Genomic DNA, 14,322 nt, shown 5'->3' with positions numbered 1-14,322 from the left:
TATATATCTATCTATATATCTATATATATATCTATATCTATCTATATATCTATCTATATATCTATATATATATCTATATATATATCTATATATATATCTATATATATATCTATATCTATATCTATATCTATCTTCATTTTCAGTTGTTATGTCTTATATTCTAGGTTCTTCAAAGTAGCCACCTTTTGCTTTGATAACTGCTTTGCACACTCCTGGCATTCTCTTGATGAGCTTCAAGAGGTAGTCACCGGGAATGGTCTTCCAATAATCTTGAAGGAGTTCCCAGAGATGCTTAGCACTTGTTGGCCCTTTTGCCTTCACTCTGCGGTCCAGCTCACCCCAAACCATCTCGATTGGGTTCAGGTCTGGTGACTGTGGTGGCCAGGTCATCTGGTGTAGCACCCCATCACTCTCCCTCTTGGTCAAATAGCCCTTACACAGCCTGGTGGTATGTTTGGGGTCATTGTCCTGTTGAAAAATAAATGATGGTCCAACTAAATGCAAACCGGATGGAATAGCATGCCGCTGCAAGATGTTGTGGTAGCCATGCTGGTTGGTTCAGTATGCCTTCAATTTTTAATAAATCCCCAACACTATCACCAGCAAAGCCCCCCTACACCATTATACCTCCTCCTCCTCCATGCTTCACGGTGGGAACCAGGCATGTAGAGTCCATCCGTTCACCTTTTCTGCGTCGCACAAAGACACGGTGGTTGGAACCAAAGATCTCAAATTTGGACTCATCAGACCTAAGCACAGATTTCCACTGGTCTAATGTCTATTCCTTGTGTTCTTTAGCCCAAACAAGTCTCTTCTGCTTGTTGCCTGTCCTTAGCAGTGGTTTCCTGGCAGCTATTTTACCATGAAGGCCTGCTGCACAAAGTCTCCTCTTAAGGGCTTGTTTCCATTTGCGAGAAACACGTCCGTGTCTTGCATGTGAAAACCAAGCTCTGGCGCCGGCACTTGGGAGCGGAGAGTGCGGCCGCATAGCAACACATGGAGCTGCACGCTCCGCTCCAAAGTGCCGGCGCCAGAGCTTGGTTTCCACATGCGAGACATGGACTTGTTTCTCACAAATGGAAACAAGCCCTAACAGTTGTTGTAGAGATGTGTCTGCTGATAGAACTCTGTGTAGCATTGACCTGGTCTCTAATCTGAGCTGCTGTTAACCTGCGGTTTCTGAGGCTGGTGACTCGGATAAACTTATCCTCAGAAGCAGAGGTGACTCTTGGTCTTCCTTTCCTGGGGCGGTCCTCATGTGAGCCAGTTTTTTTTGTAGCGCTTGATGGTTTTTGCCACTGCACTTGGGGACACTTTCAAAGTTTGCCCAATTTTTTGGACTGACTGACCTTCATTTCTTAAAGTAATGATGGCCACTCGTTTTTCTTTACTTAGCTGCTTTTTTCTTGCCATAATACAAATTCTAACAGTCTATTCAGTAGGACTATCCGCTGTGTATCCACCAGACTTCTGCTCAACACAACTGATGGTCCCAACCCCATTTATAAGGCAAGAAATCCCACTTACTAAACCTGATAGGGCACACCTGTGAAGTGAAAACCATTCCCGGTGACTCTTGAAGCTCATCAAGAGAATGCCAAGAGTGTTCAAAGGAGTCATGAAAGCATATATATAATTTTTTTTTTTTTTTTCTACTATGTGCCGATGGGTTTTGAAACTCGCATCCATATGTATACTTTATAATGACATTGCTTTGGTGCATAATTCTCAACACTCTCCATATCGGGATCCGGCCTAAGGAAGCCTGCAACTAACTGGTGCAATCATCCTAAAGAACAGCATGTCGCCTATAACAGGATCATATCTGTTTCTACTGCAACCGCCTGAGACTTAAGTCTATAATGGCAGAATGACCAGCGTATCAATGTCGCCTCCATAGTGACACACCTGCTGTTTGTTCCCTTCTGAAAGCACTGGCAGGATTAGAGAAAGGTAGATCTGCTTATTAAGATGCTACCTCTTTGTTCTTAGCCGGCTTAAGTGTCCTTTCCAAGCTGTCTATAATGGGAATAGTATTGTATCTGTCTCTGCACCATGTGTCTCCCATAGTAATGAGCGAGTCATGGTGGAAATAAAGGGGGGTTTGATCAGACTGAGTTTTACTAAACCTAAACCTAAATCGCACTAAACCTTGGACCATGCATTGCTCTTTTTTTCAGTGTATGCAACCAGAGCCAAAGCCTACTATTGATCATTCTCCTCTTTATCTGGACCTGTACAAGGACTTGGGGTAATCCGTAGATACAGAAACCAGTGTAGGGCTCCATATCTTTGCAGTTGCAAATTTAGCGATAAAACTGCACGGGCAGTGCCAACATTTCTTATTGTTGGGTAATTCTTATAAAATGGTGACTTGCTGTGTATGTTATATATAAAGAACCTGGCACTCAACTTGAATTTAAGGAATTTATTCTGTAGTACGATCAAAACATTTCGGCCTGGTGTGGCCTTCGTCAGTTACGTACAGTAGAATGACTGAGTGTCCACTCAGTAGATCCGATGGTTCTATAATTTATCTGTAGTCTGCTTTTTGTAACGAGCAGAAAGCACGTCTGAGTGCTGATGGTGTGCGGGTCTTGACGCGGTGTCCACCGCTGTCGGAGTGACACTCCGGGCATCACTCTGACAGCGGTGGAGACCGCGTCAAGACCCGCACACCATCAGCACTCAGAAGTGCTTTCTGCTCGTTACAAAAAGCAGACTACAGATAAATTATAGAACCATCGGATCTACTGAGTGGACACTCAGTCATTCTACTGTACGTAACTGACGAAGGCCACACCAGGCCAAAACGTTTTGATCGTACTACAGAATAAATTCCTTAAATTCAAGTTGAGTGCCAGGTTCTTTATATATCACATGTATATGGTTTGGGAACCTACCTGTGCACCACCGTAGCAGTGCTCACGTGTTTTGCCTATTGCTGTGTATGTTGGCCTACTGTAGTGAAGGGGACCCCATGATTGCCACCGATCAGTGGGACCATAGGCAGCCGTTTTGGAAACCTGGGACAGAATCTCCTGGGCACCTACCCACATACTGGTCTAGCATAAGCAATCACTTTCCTCCCTCGATGTACCATGGTTTTGTTCACATTACCTTTTTCTTCTGTTATTATTATTATTATTTTTTTCTTTAAAAAAAAAATATATATATATATATATATATATATATATATATATATATATATATATATATATATATATATATATATATATATATTTATTTGTTTTATTATTTTTTTTCCTTTTAACAACATATTAATTTTAGGATAAACCACCTGTGCCAAATATATCAATTCTATAGTGGTGTAAGCTAGTTTTTACACTATATGATTTTGAGCCACAAATACCCTACATAGACTGAGCTGAAGGGGATGTCTGCCATTTAGACATCTATGGAAGAGCATGGATATATTAAACTAAAGGGGTTATCCCATGAACAAAAGTTCATTTTATTCACTAGATCTTGGGATGAAAATAAAGTCCACAATAGGAAGTGATCAAAAAAATGTTCCTGTGATGAGATAACCTTATAAATGTGCCCCTGCTGTGTACTGTGTAATGGCTGTGTCTGACCCTACAGGGACATGGTTGGATCATACCACAGCTCCTGGGCAGGGGAGGAAGCAAAAAAGTATACAGGCATTACAGCAGGGGATCGCAGCTGATTCTTTTTGGGAGGTAAAACATTGCTTAAAAACAGGCAAGGAAATATTTAACCTCACAGAAAGAATCAGCTAAGATTCCCAGCTGTCCGTCTGTATACTCTTTTGCTTCCCAGGAGCTGTGGTGTGATCAGACCATGTTCCTGTGCGGTCAGACACGGCCATTACACGGTACACAGCAGGGGCACATTTATAAGCACAGGAACATTTTTTTTTTAAATCACTTCGTATTGTGGAAGATATAATTATTCCAAGATCTAGTGAATACAATTTTATTTTGTACGTGGGAAAACCCCTTTAAGGCTGATGCTTACCAGTCTTTCCCACCAATAATCTTTGTAAGGCTTTGTTCACACCATGTTTGAACCTTCAGTTGGATTTATATGTTGTGAATATTTCCCAATGCTTACATTTTATGGAAGGCTCCTGCCTTTTGTCACTGTATGGACATAGACTGGCAAATGTTGCCCATAAGCTTCCTTGGTTGAAACAACACATCTGTATTTTTTCTTTTTGTTTTATACTCGCTTTGTGTGACTGCGGACTGCCAAATTGTGATAGTGTGCAATATGCATACTGCCTCGATTTCTCTGTATGCCACGTGCGAGTAGGCAGTAACGTGGCCGTATGTATGCAATCTACACACTTGTGGTCACGTTTTGACTGCACGCCTGCGCTTTTCTAAGTTCACTTCTATTGAATGAAGTCACCTGAGAAAAGTCAGCATGTGACTTCAAGTATGTTAATCGCTTTCATGCATTCAGGAGGCTGCCCACCAGCACTGGGAAGACAGGGGAATCATGACTGTATGCGCATTGCATACCTTCACGATTCATCAGTATGCTGTCACATGAGGTGACTGCAGACTAGACCGGACAACCCCTTTATAAATTAGAATAGATGTAATCTCTCCTTTAAATTAAAAATAATAATAGATGACCACAGGAATGAATGGTATTAGTGCTTTTTAGGACTTTTTAAGCTATTTAGTGCTTCTATAATGTAGGAGAGGCTACTAGAAAATACGATGGAGATTCTTGTTTTGGCCTGCCTGTTTTAGTTGATGTACTATTTTTGTGTGGTTTACGATATTTATTCTTGCTTTCCTCTGTTATCCCTCATGCAGACTGTATTTCATATAATGCCTCTGCCTCGTCAATACCTTTTCACTTTGTGTTTACATGGGTTTCCTCCTACACTCCAAAGACTTACTGATGGGGTATTTAGATTGTGAGCCCCCTTGGGAACAGTGATGCAGTGATGGTAATGTCTGTAAAATGCTGTGAAATATGATGGCATTATGTAAGTAAACAAAAAAAAAAAGTACTTGCATCTAATAACAGGCAGAGAAAAATCATTGACATAGACATGCTGTCCTCATCTACAGAGTGGAGACTCATTGTATCTTATGTGTTTCTTCAGCTTGTCTCCCCTGCCTCCTGCTGGTGATCAGTTTATCACTGTCAGCTCTTAGCAGTGTGAAATTGCATCTCATAGACTACACTGCAAAGTCTGCAGGACCTGTAGATATACACTGGCAGCCAATGTAACATTTCACTTACTATCAAGCAGAAATTAAGAAGCAGATTTATGAAACTGAAAAAAAACAAAGACAGAAACATAATGATTGAATACCCTAAACAGCATAAATAACATAATAACATAAATAAACAGCATAGTGCATGAAAATAATATACGGTACTTAGGTAACATGTTTTTTGATTAAGAAAAAAATGCAAAAGCCATCCCGCCTCATCACGGTGACCATAGTTGGGACAGTCCTATCTCTAAAAGGCAGGCCACACCTTTATATGTACATGATGCAAACAGACTGAAAAGACCCAAAGGTATGAACTGTGATATAAACTGGTGTGCATGTAGCATGTTAGCGCACGTTCACACTGGCCACTGAACAGAAAAACACGAAGACCGAAACATAATGATTAAATACCCTGCAGTAAATAAATAAACAGCATAGTGCATGAAAATAATATAGGGTACTTAGGTAACATGTTTTTGATCAAAAAAATGCAAAAGCCATCCCACTAGTGATGAGCGAGTATGCTCGTTACACGAGTTTCTTCTCCGAGCATGCTCAGGTGATCTCCGAGTATTTGTTAGTGCTCGGAGATTTAGTTTGTGTCCCCGTAGCTGCATGATTTACGGCTGCTAGACAGCTTGAATACATGTGGGAGTTGCCTGTTTGTTAGGGAATCACCACATGTATTCAAGCTGTCTAGCAGCTATGGGGACACAAACTAAATCTCCGAGCACTAACAAATACTCGGAGATCACCTGAGCATGCTTGGAGAAACTCTAGTAACGAGTATACTCGCTCATCACTAAATCCCACCACTTCACGGTGACCCTAATCGGGGCAGTCCTAAGTACTGCAGTTTTGATAATCTGTGTGTGTGTGTGTGTGTGTGTGTGTGCGCGCGTGTGTGTGTGTGTGCGCATGTGTGTGCGCATGTGTGTGTGTGTGTGTGTGTGTGCGCGCGCGTGTGTGTGTGTGCGCGCGTGTGTGTGTGTGCGCGCGCGGTGTGCGCGTGTGTACGCGTGCACACACGCACGCACACACACGCGCGGTTTGTGCGCGTGTGTGTGCGTGTGTATGTATGTAATATAAATATATAATATATTTGAAATTGTGATTGAGAAGTTATCAACGTCCGTTAAAGATTGAAGCTTAAGTAAAAAACTTTCCAGAGGCGCCTTAATCATCTGCTGTATCCTCCTGATTTGGCCCCATGTGGTGATTCTTTTTCTGAAACTCAAAAAATTATTGAAAGCATGAAAATATACAACAAACAAGATGGTAATCAATTGGAGTCGTAGTTTGCAGAACAGGATAACATTTTTTTTTTCCAATCTATTAAAATTACTTTTTGATTGATGCATTAAATGTAAAGAGTGGAAAGGCGATTATGTTGAATAAAATAGTATCACTTCCAAAACGTAGGGGTTTTATTTTCTAGGCTAGGACAGCTATATTTCAGTAGCCCCTGATATTTGTGTGTATATGCACATTTATGTGTATTTTTTTCTGTTATGTGCATCCAATCATGGCAGTGTTTTAATTTTTCTGTGGGCGACGACCCATTGGTAAAGACCCTAAAGTTAGTATATTGGATGCATTGCACAAAAAAGGCCCATTTCTCTATGGCGGATGTAAAAAAAAAAATTAAATAAATAAATAAAATAGTGGAATAGTATGGTTTAAAAAAATACACATGTTCATCTAGTTCAACCGAGGAAGGGAAAGGACAAAGGGAATGGGGTGTGTAGGTACATCCATAATGCATGGGCCAACAGTATTTTTTGTGGTCTCTTTTTCCAATGACTGTAGATTTATCTTGCAATCGTTTCCAAGTTGAAACAAAAATATATTTATATTTGGGAATTGTTTGTGAAAATCTATCCTAAATTGCTATTTTTTATTTTGAGCCATTATGGTGAAGGGGTGGATTATGGCAGGGTTTGGAAATGTCACAATACAATTCTCTTTTCCTAGACTCTGCTGTTTCATTGATGTTCCTGCCTGGCTGGTAAAAGTCCTCTTCTGCAGGCCCTGAGTTGGGCGATAGATTGCACATAATGGCACACTGCCATGGCCAGCAGCAGGCCGTCAGAGTCACTTGGCACAACTAATGTGACAAGGAGCTGTAACAATTATGTTCTAGGCACTAAAGTGGCAAAAATTGCGCCCGTGGTTCTGAATATAGAAGTAAACAATGAAATTCCTAAAAATCAAAATGACCCTTTCTCGTTGATAAGTACTTTTATTATGTATTATGCAGAGAACGGATTCACGATAGTATATAATAGGCTTATGTAATAATGGTTCCATCATACGTAATGCAGATTCACATCCACGTTTTCAGAAATATTTGCATCTAGGCATTCTTTCTTAATGGGATTGTCCAGAATTTTAAGTCTACTTTTTTTTTTTTACCCCCAAAGCAGTGCTGTTCCTGTTCAATGGTTGTGTATGTTATTGCAGCTCAGTTCTATTCATATTAAAGGACATTGTCGAGTCCAATATAATATTAATGAAAGACAAGGCTCTACTCTAGAATTGATAATGTTGTTTAATTTGCAGGCTGGGGAGATATTCCCCCTGTCCATTCAAAGACTGAAGCCTCTTGGAGGGAACCTCCGTCTCCGTCTGCTGCAGTTGACAATGGGACTTCAGCGTGGGGCAAGCCTTCTAATAGTGGTTCAGGTTGGGCCGATGGCTCTTCAGAGTCTCCTGGATCTTACGGAAGGACAAGTGCTCAAACTGCTGCCCCTGTGCTGTGCAAACCAGGTGCGCAGTCAGTTTTTTTTTTTTTTTTTTAGTTTTTATTCTATGTATTTTTTTTACTTTTCCTATAATTTATCCATTGGATAGATATTCTACCAGTATCATATCAGTTAAGGTCCGAGACACACCCCAACTGACCACCTCCAATTTGTCAATAATAAAGGACTGTTACAATACAGAGATCTAAGGAAATATGTTTCAGAATTTCATGAAGAATTTAAATATTTAGTAAAAATTACATATCAGGAGAGCGGAGTTCTTTTAAGACAAATTTTTGGTTATTTTTTTTCCTCATTTATAAGCCAATGTGATCTAGGTGTAGTATAGCCCAGTACTAGTAAGTAAAGTGAGCTCAGGACTCGCATAGGATTTTTGGAATGCATTCACTAGATACATCCAGTTATGCATTTTTTAACAATATTCTCAATATATGCTGTGAAAGTCGGAAGATATTGATGAGACATCGGAACATAACATTCTTAGTGTTTGATTGTTTTCCCAATTCTAGCTCCAAAATCTATGCAAGAAAGCTGGGGAAGTGGAGGAGAGGAAGTTGGCCTCAATCAGTGGGAGGATGACGAAAACGATATGTGGAATAATGCTGCTTCTCAAGACAGTAACTCCTCCTGCAATTCTTGGGGCAATGGCCTCAAGAAAGGACTTTCCAAGGTGTGTACAAGTAGGAATATATTTTAGTAGACAGATCCTCTTTTGTTGAATAATTTTTTTTTAATTCTTAATGCATTTTTTTCCCACTTTTATTAAAACAGGGCATGAAGACCCCAAATAAATCTGATGAGGCCTGGATTATGACCCGATTGACTAAACAACTCACTGACATGGGCTTTCCTGTAAGTTATATTTGAAATGGGATATTTAAAGGTATTGGATGCTTAAAGAGCGTTTCCACTTCATTCTTACATTTAACAATGGGGAGCAACCTGAGGGGCAAAAAAAAAAGACGACACCAGATTGCACCCCTCTCGCTCTAGCAACAGTCTCTGCCAGAGCAGAAACTATGATATTCTGACCACCAGTCACCTGGCCCTGCAGCCTGACGGTGGATTCAGCAGTAATATCATTGGTTGGTGGTCAAGATGTTGTTTCTGGTCTTGAAGAGACGGTCAAAGTGGTATCACTTGATGTGGATTCTGGAGATGAGTATGCCTTAGTTTTTTCTTTTATCAGGGTGGTTCTCTACTGTTAAGTTAAAATGGGAAATGAACTTTCATTTAATTAAACTTTACATAAATCAATAGACGAATATAAGAAACTTTTAATACATCTTGTCAGAGAAATCGGCTTTTACCTTCACTTATGAGCCATGTCTTCCCCTTCCTTGCCTCTTGAACTCATCATCTACTCTGGAAAAAAGTTCCATTCAATCTTGCTCAAGGCAAGACTCTCACCGAGCACAGTAAGGTGTTAGGTTACCTCACCTTACCATACTCTATTGAGAGGGGTGCAGGAAGGAGTGAGAATACAAACATTTACACAGAAAGATTTTGCTGAGCTTTCATACAAGTCATTTACCCCACTCGAGCTGGATTCACATTTACACAGCTCAGTACTGCTGTATAAAACATTCTATGCTGTAGCTTCCCTCTGTGTTTTAACTATGGAATGAAGAGCAGAAATACATTTCTGTATTCTGAAAGAGGTACAGTTGCTAGTCTCTTCCCACCAGCTCAGAATGGATTACAAATGAGAGAAAGTCATAGAATAGCTAGAGGTCGTGCTATCATGCATAAACAGGTTAGCTTCTTGTGAAGTTACTTCAAAGTACAGTTACCCTTTAAAGAACATAGTCATTGCCAGAGACAATTGAATTAATCAGTAAAATTGAAAATTGTTGAACACTTTGCTGTTTATTGGCTGCTGAAGTTTAGTTTCTCCTCCACAGAAAGAGCCTGCGGAAGAGGCCTTGAAGAGTAACAACATGAACCTGGACCAGGCCATGAGTGAGTATTCATGAATGGACAGCCAAGAAGCTTGATTCACTGACAAGTATGATCACTTTGACTAGGAATGTGGTGTAATGCAAAGAGAATTGGCATTAGTCCCCATGTATAATTTACACTGGTGGCAGTAAACATTTGAGGGGTCTTCATTGCGTTGTGACTGTTACACTTTGTATCCCTTACTTTGCAGGTGCTCTCCTGGAAAAGAAGGTGGAAATGGACAAACGTGGATTGGGAATGGCTGACTATAATGCTATGGTCGCCAAGCCCCTGAGCTGCCGCCCACCACCGATCTCCAAAGAGTCTTCCATGGACCGCCCCACTTTCCTAGACAAGGTAGTTGAAGAATGGAGATTTTTTTTCTGTAATGGAATCCAAACCTAAGTTTTTATTTCCTTTGTCAAGTTATAGGAAGGTTCCAAGAAGTGACTTTGTCCAGGTTTCCACAAAACCATGCCGTTCTTATGCTGTAGAATGGGTTGGCCCACCATAAGAACTTAACACCTATGCACAGGATGGGTAATAAATTACTAATCATTGGGGTCCCCAATTTGGATGATGTGATGGTCCCACATGTTCACAAGTGTTCTAGTCAAGGTCTAAGGGGCTGATAGAGTGACATAGTGCAGCTCAAGTAGCTCTCCATTTTGACACGGGTACTCTGTGCCCGAGATTGTGGGGTTGCCCAGAGGTTGGACTTCCAGCAGCAAGCAGTTTATTGCTTAGACAACGTATAGGAGGTAAGTCATGGTGGGCCAACCTGTATAACAAACCTACAGTCATGTTGGCTAATCAGATCTTTTATTTTCTAACCTGTTGTAATAACAATTTGGTTTCTTATTGTTTAATTTAGTTGTAGTTTTGCAAATAGAAAATCCAGTTGTATATAGTCATTTTATTTGTGTCCTGGCTCCACATTGTCTCTCTTCTTCTTCTCCTTAACCTGAGACATGAAGTATCAGGTAACGAGTGGCACTGCTTCTGCAGCACATACATCTCATTCCATGCCAGCTTGTAACTAGAACCCCGCAGAAACCAAATTATCCAATGTCACAATTGTAGCTGTTTAGCAGTCTGTTCTACAAGTGTTATTTATGGGAAAAGGTGGTTCTTTAATGTGCCAAAATATGTAGTGTTAATTATGAGAATGTTTCTAAAGTTTGTCTGCTGTAAGTGCTGCACTACATAACCTTCTCTGCTCCGTGGTGCGGGTTGCTGTGTTTTTTTTAGTAATGGCTGCTAGGGATAGCATTGCCTGGTGCCGTTTGTGTGGTCGGCTGTGTCACAGATACAAGTTGGCGTCACATTCTGAGAAGACTTGATGTCTGCTGTCCTGCAGAATCTAGGTTGTGGGGGTGAAGCCCAGTGAACAGCTGAGCTGAAGAAAAACAGACATCTGGCCATGTGCTCGCCTTCTAAATGTCAGCAAAGCCATGAGGTCATGAGAAATCCCTGGTGACAGAGCTTCGCCTTCCCAAGCTGCGTTACCGGCTCCCGTCCTAGGTTCAGAAAGCATGGACAAATTAGAAGACTGCAGTGAAATATTACAGCTGTTGTCAATCATCAATCATGCGTAGTCTTAAAAGGAACAATCCACATTACCATGTTCTAAACTTAAATGAAAGATATGCAGAATAGGCTGCCATTTTTGTTATTTAACCCCCTAAGGACACAGCCAATCCTCATTTTTGTTTTTTCATTTTTCCTCCCGTTGTTTGAATAACCATAACTTTGATATATGAGGGCTTGTTTTTGTCTGATGAATTCTGACACTATTTATTTTTACCACATAGAACAAGAGAAAATGGCAAAACAAAATTCCAAGTGCGGTGAAATAGTGAAAAACCAAATGCAATTAAAAATAAAATTAAATAAAAAAAAAAAAATATATATATATATATATATATATATATATATATATATATATATATATATATATATATAATTTTTTTTTTTATTTAATAATACTGTTTGTGTTGCCGTTTTCTGAGACCCAGAGCTTTTGTATTTCTCCCATTAATGGAGCGTTGTGAGGGCCTGTGATTCTCACTGTGACCTGGAACTTTCTCAGTCCCAACCAAGTGCATCTAGACAAGGAGGAGGGAGATGCATATAACGTTTTATGTCCTCTCTGAACTTTTACATTCACATTTTGTTTTTCGCGTCTTGATAAATCTCCTAGTGCGCAGACCCCCATGCACCCAGCATAGAGCTGGTGTAACGTTCAGCCACTTGAGAAGAGAATTTAGGGCTCCAGCAGTCTTGGACTGAACTTTTCTATGCCGGCCTCTCGGCCACTATAGCTCTGTAAAAGCTACATTGGCTTTTTTATTCTGGATGATCTCTTTGATGACTAGTAGTAAATATTGTAAATCTTAGTCTGATAACATTGCTTTCCTTCCTTTGTCATTGACTGTCTTGTTGCTTATTCAACTCATTTAATTGTGCCTCCTTTCTCTGGTGCTGATGGACCACCTCCAGCTCACCATCTCTCTTTCCAATCAGGATGGCGGCCTAATGGAAGAGCCCACTACTTCACCATTTTTGCCTTCACCAAGCCTGAAGCTCCCCCATCCAAATAGTGCACTCCCTAACCAGGCCATTGGTGGCATGACACCAGGTCTAAACATGCAGAACTTGAATTCCTCTAGACAGGTAACATGGATCTGTGGGCCTTTCTGTATTGAATTACTTTGTTTTATCGCTGTGCCCATTGCAAGTAGATTTCAGCAAAAATATTTGTAAAACCACGGAACAGCAGCCACGTTGGTAATCTGTGGCCAACAGACCAGAGCCCTGCCAACATCCTATTACCTGTGACATCCCCGGTTTGTCTCCTGATAAGTAGGCCACCGCAACCTTTTACCATTTAAATGAATAGTTGTGTATATTTAGATTAATGCAATGATTTAGATTGATGCAATGTTGATTTCTAACGACCCTTTTAACTTCATATAGATACAGAGTGGCAATCTGGGCATGTTTGGCAATAGTGGAGCAGCACAAGCCAGGTCCATGCAACAGCCACAGCAGCCACCAGTGCAACCTCTCAACTCATCCCAGCCTAGTCTTCGTGCTCAAGTGCCTCAGTTTTTATCCCCTCAGGTTTGTTTATCTTGATTTTTCATATTTATTGGCATCTGTTCATCTGTAGCAGTCATCCTGTGTATATAGTGTGTAAGCACAACGCCCAAACCCATAACCCCAAGAGGGGAGTGGGCAACACTCCATATAACTGTTATACCATATCAGGAACACAAATAAATACTACTGTGATCCAAGAAGTGCCAAAGAGATCAATTAAAACTAATTACTTTTTATTTATAAATAATTTAAAATACAAACATACATATACAAACACAAAAATGCCTCAAAAAACAACCTATTGTGGTCAGCTTGAGCAGGACACTATTTTAAATCCAGCAACAAGAAGCACCCTGGGAGTATGGAAAATTCCACAAATATCAAGTCAAGTACATGATATCTTGAATGTTACAACTGCATAATATTACATAAATTCCCACTTGAATTACACCAATGTGGTTTTTTTTGACCTGTCAGTAGTCATGGTACACTGCTTCAAGTGTTGTTCGCGGACACAGCACGCCATTTGGCTGAGCACGTGTAACAGGAGGCACCGAGCAGGTAATATGTGTGGGGGACGGGGCGCACCGCTTATATTGTCAAGGTATGTGATGCGGACGGTAGGCATTTAAGATGCAGTGGTGATTGCAGCCTTACCCTCAACAACACTTGAAGCAGTGTACCATGACTACTGACCGGTCAAAAAACCCCACATTGGTGTAATTCAAGTGGGAATTTATGTAATATTATGCAGTTGTAACATTCAAGATATCATGTACTTGACTTGATATTTGTGGAATTTTCCATACTCCCAGGGTGCTTCTTGTTGCTGGATTTAAAATAGTGTCCTGCTCAAGCTGACCGCAATAGGTTGTTTTTTGAGGCATTTTTGTGTTTGTATATGTATGTTTGTATTTTAAATTATTTATAAATAAAAAGTAATTAGTTTTAATTGATCTCTTTGGCACTTCTTGGATCACAGTAGTATTTATTTGTGTTCCTGATATGGTATAACCTGTGTATATAGTTAGAGGCAGAGGTTTCTAGAGAGAGTCCAGAAGTTTCTAGGAGCATCCATTTCACAATAATCGTGCACTGTAAACAGGCTGCAGATCACCCACCAAACAAAAGATCCCCTTTCTCGGCAGCACTTTGCCCTGTGTATACAGGACTTGTGCTGCGGAGAACATTGGCAGCTCATGCACACTGAATCTTCTACTGATTGTTCAGTGCGCATCTGAGGCTCGATCTGCCGATGTAAATGGGGTCATAAACGACCGCTG

General features: G+C 40.5%; 1 protein-coding gene across 3 annotated transcripts in view; it reads left to right on the top strand.

Moving 5' to 3' along the window:
* TNRC6C (trinucleotide repeat containing adaptor 6C) overlaps positions 1 to 14,322 on the top strand; it is a 131,231-nt gene that overhangs the window by 99,724 nt on the left and 17,185 nt on the right. For 2 of the 3 annotated variants that reach the window (XM_077251853.1, XM_077251854.1), the window contains exons 6-12: positions 7,791 to 7,997; positions 8,503 to 8,663; positions 8,765 to 8,845; positions 9,898 to 9,955; positions 10,146 to 10,291; positions 12,437 to 12,610; positions 12,914 to 13,060. In XM_077251853.1, the coding sequence (XP_077107968.1) occupies positions 7,791 to 7,997; positions 8,503 to 8,663; positions 8,765 to 8,845; positions 9,898 to 9,955; positions 10,146 to 10,291; positions 12,437 to 12,610; positions 12,914 to 13,060 (974 nt within the window). The remainder of the gene's footprint in view (positions 1 to 7,790; positions 7,998 to 8,502; positions 8,664 to 8,764; positions 8,846 to 9,897; positions 9,956 to 10,145; positions 10,292 to 12,436; positions 12,611 to 12,913; positions 13,061 to 14,322) is intronic. The other variant, XM_077251855.1, reaches the window with a different exon arrangement.

The sequence above is a fragment of the Ranitomeya variabilis genome, chromosome 4 (genome assembly GCF_051348905.1).
Source record: "Ranitomeya variabilis isolate aRanVar5 chromosome 4, aRanVar5.hap1, whole genome shotgun sequence".
Classification (NCBI taxonomy): domain Eukaryota; kingdom Metazoa; phylum Chordata; class Amphibia; order Anura; family Dendrobatidae; genus Ranitomeya; species Ranitomeya variabilis.
Note: the sequence above shows the minus strand (reverse complement) of the source record. Positions and strands in the feature narration are given on the sequence as shown.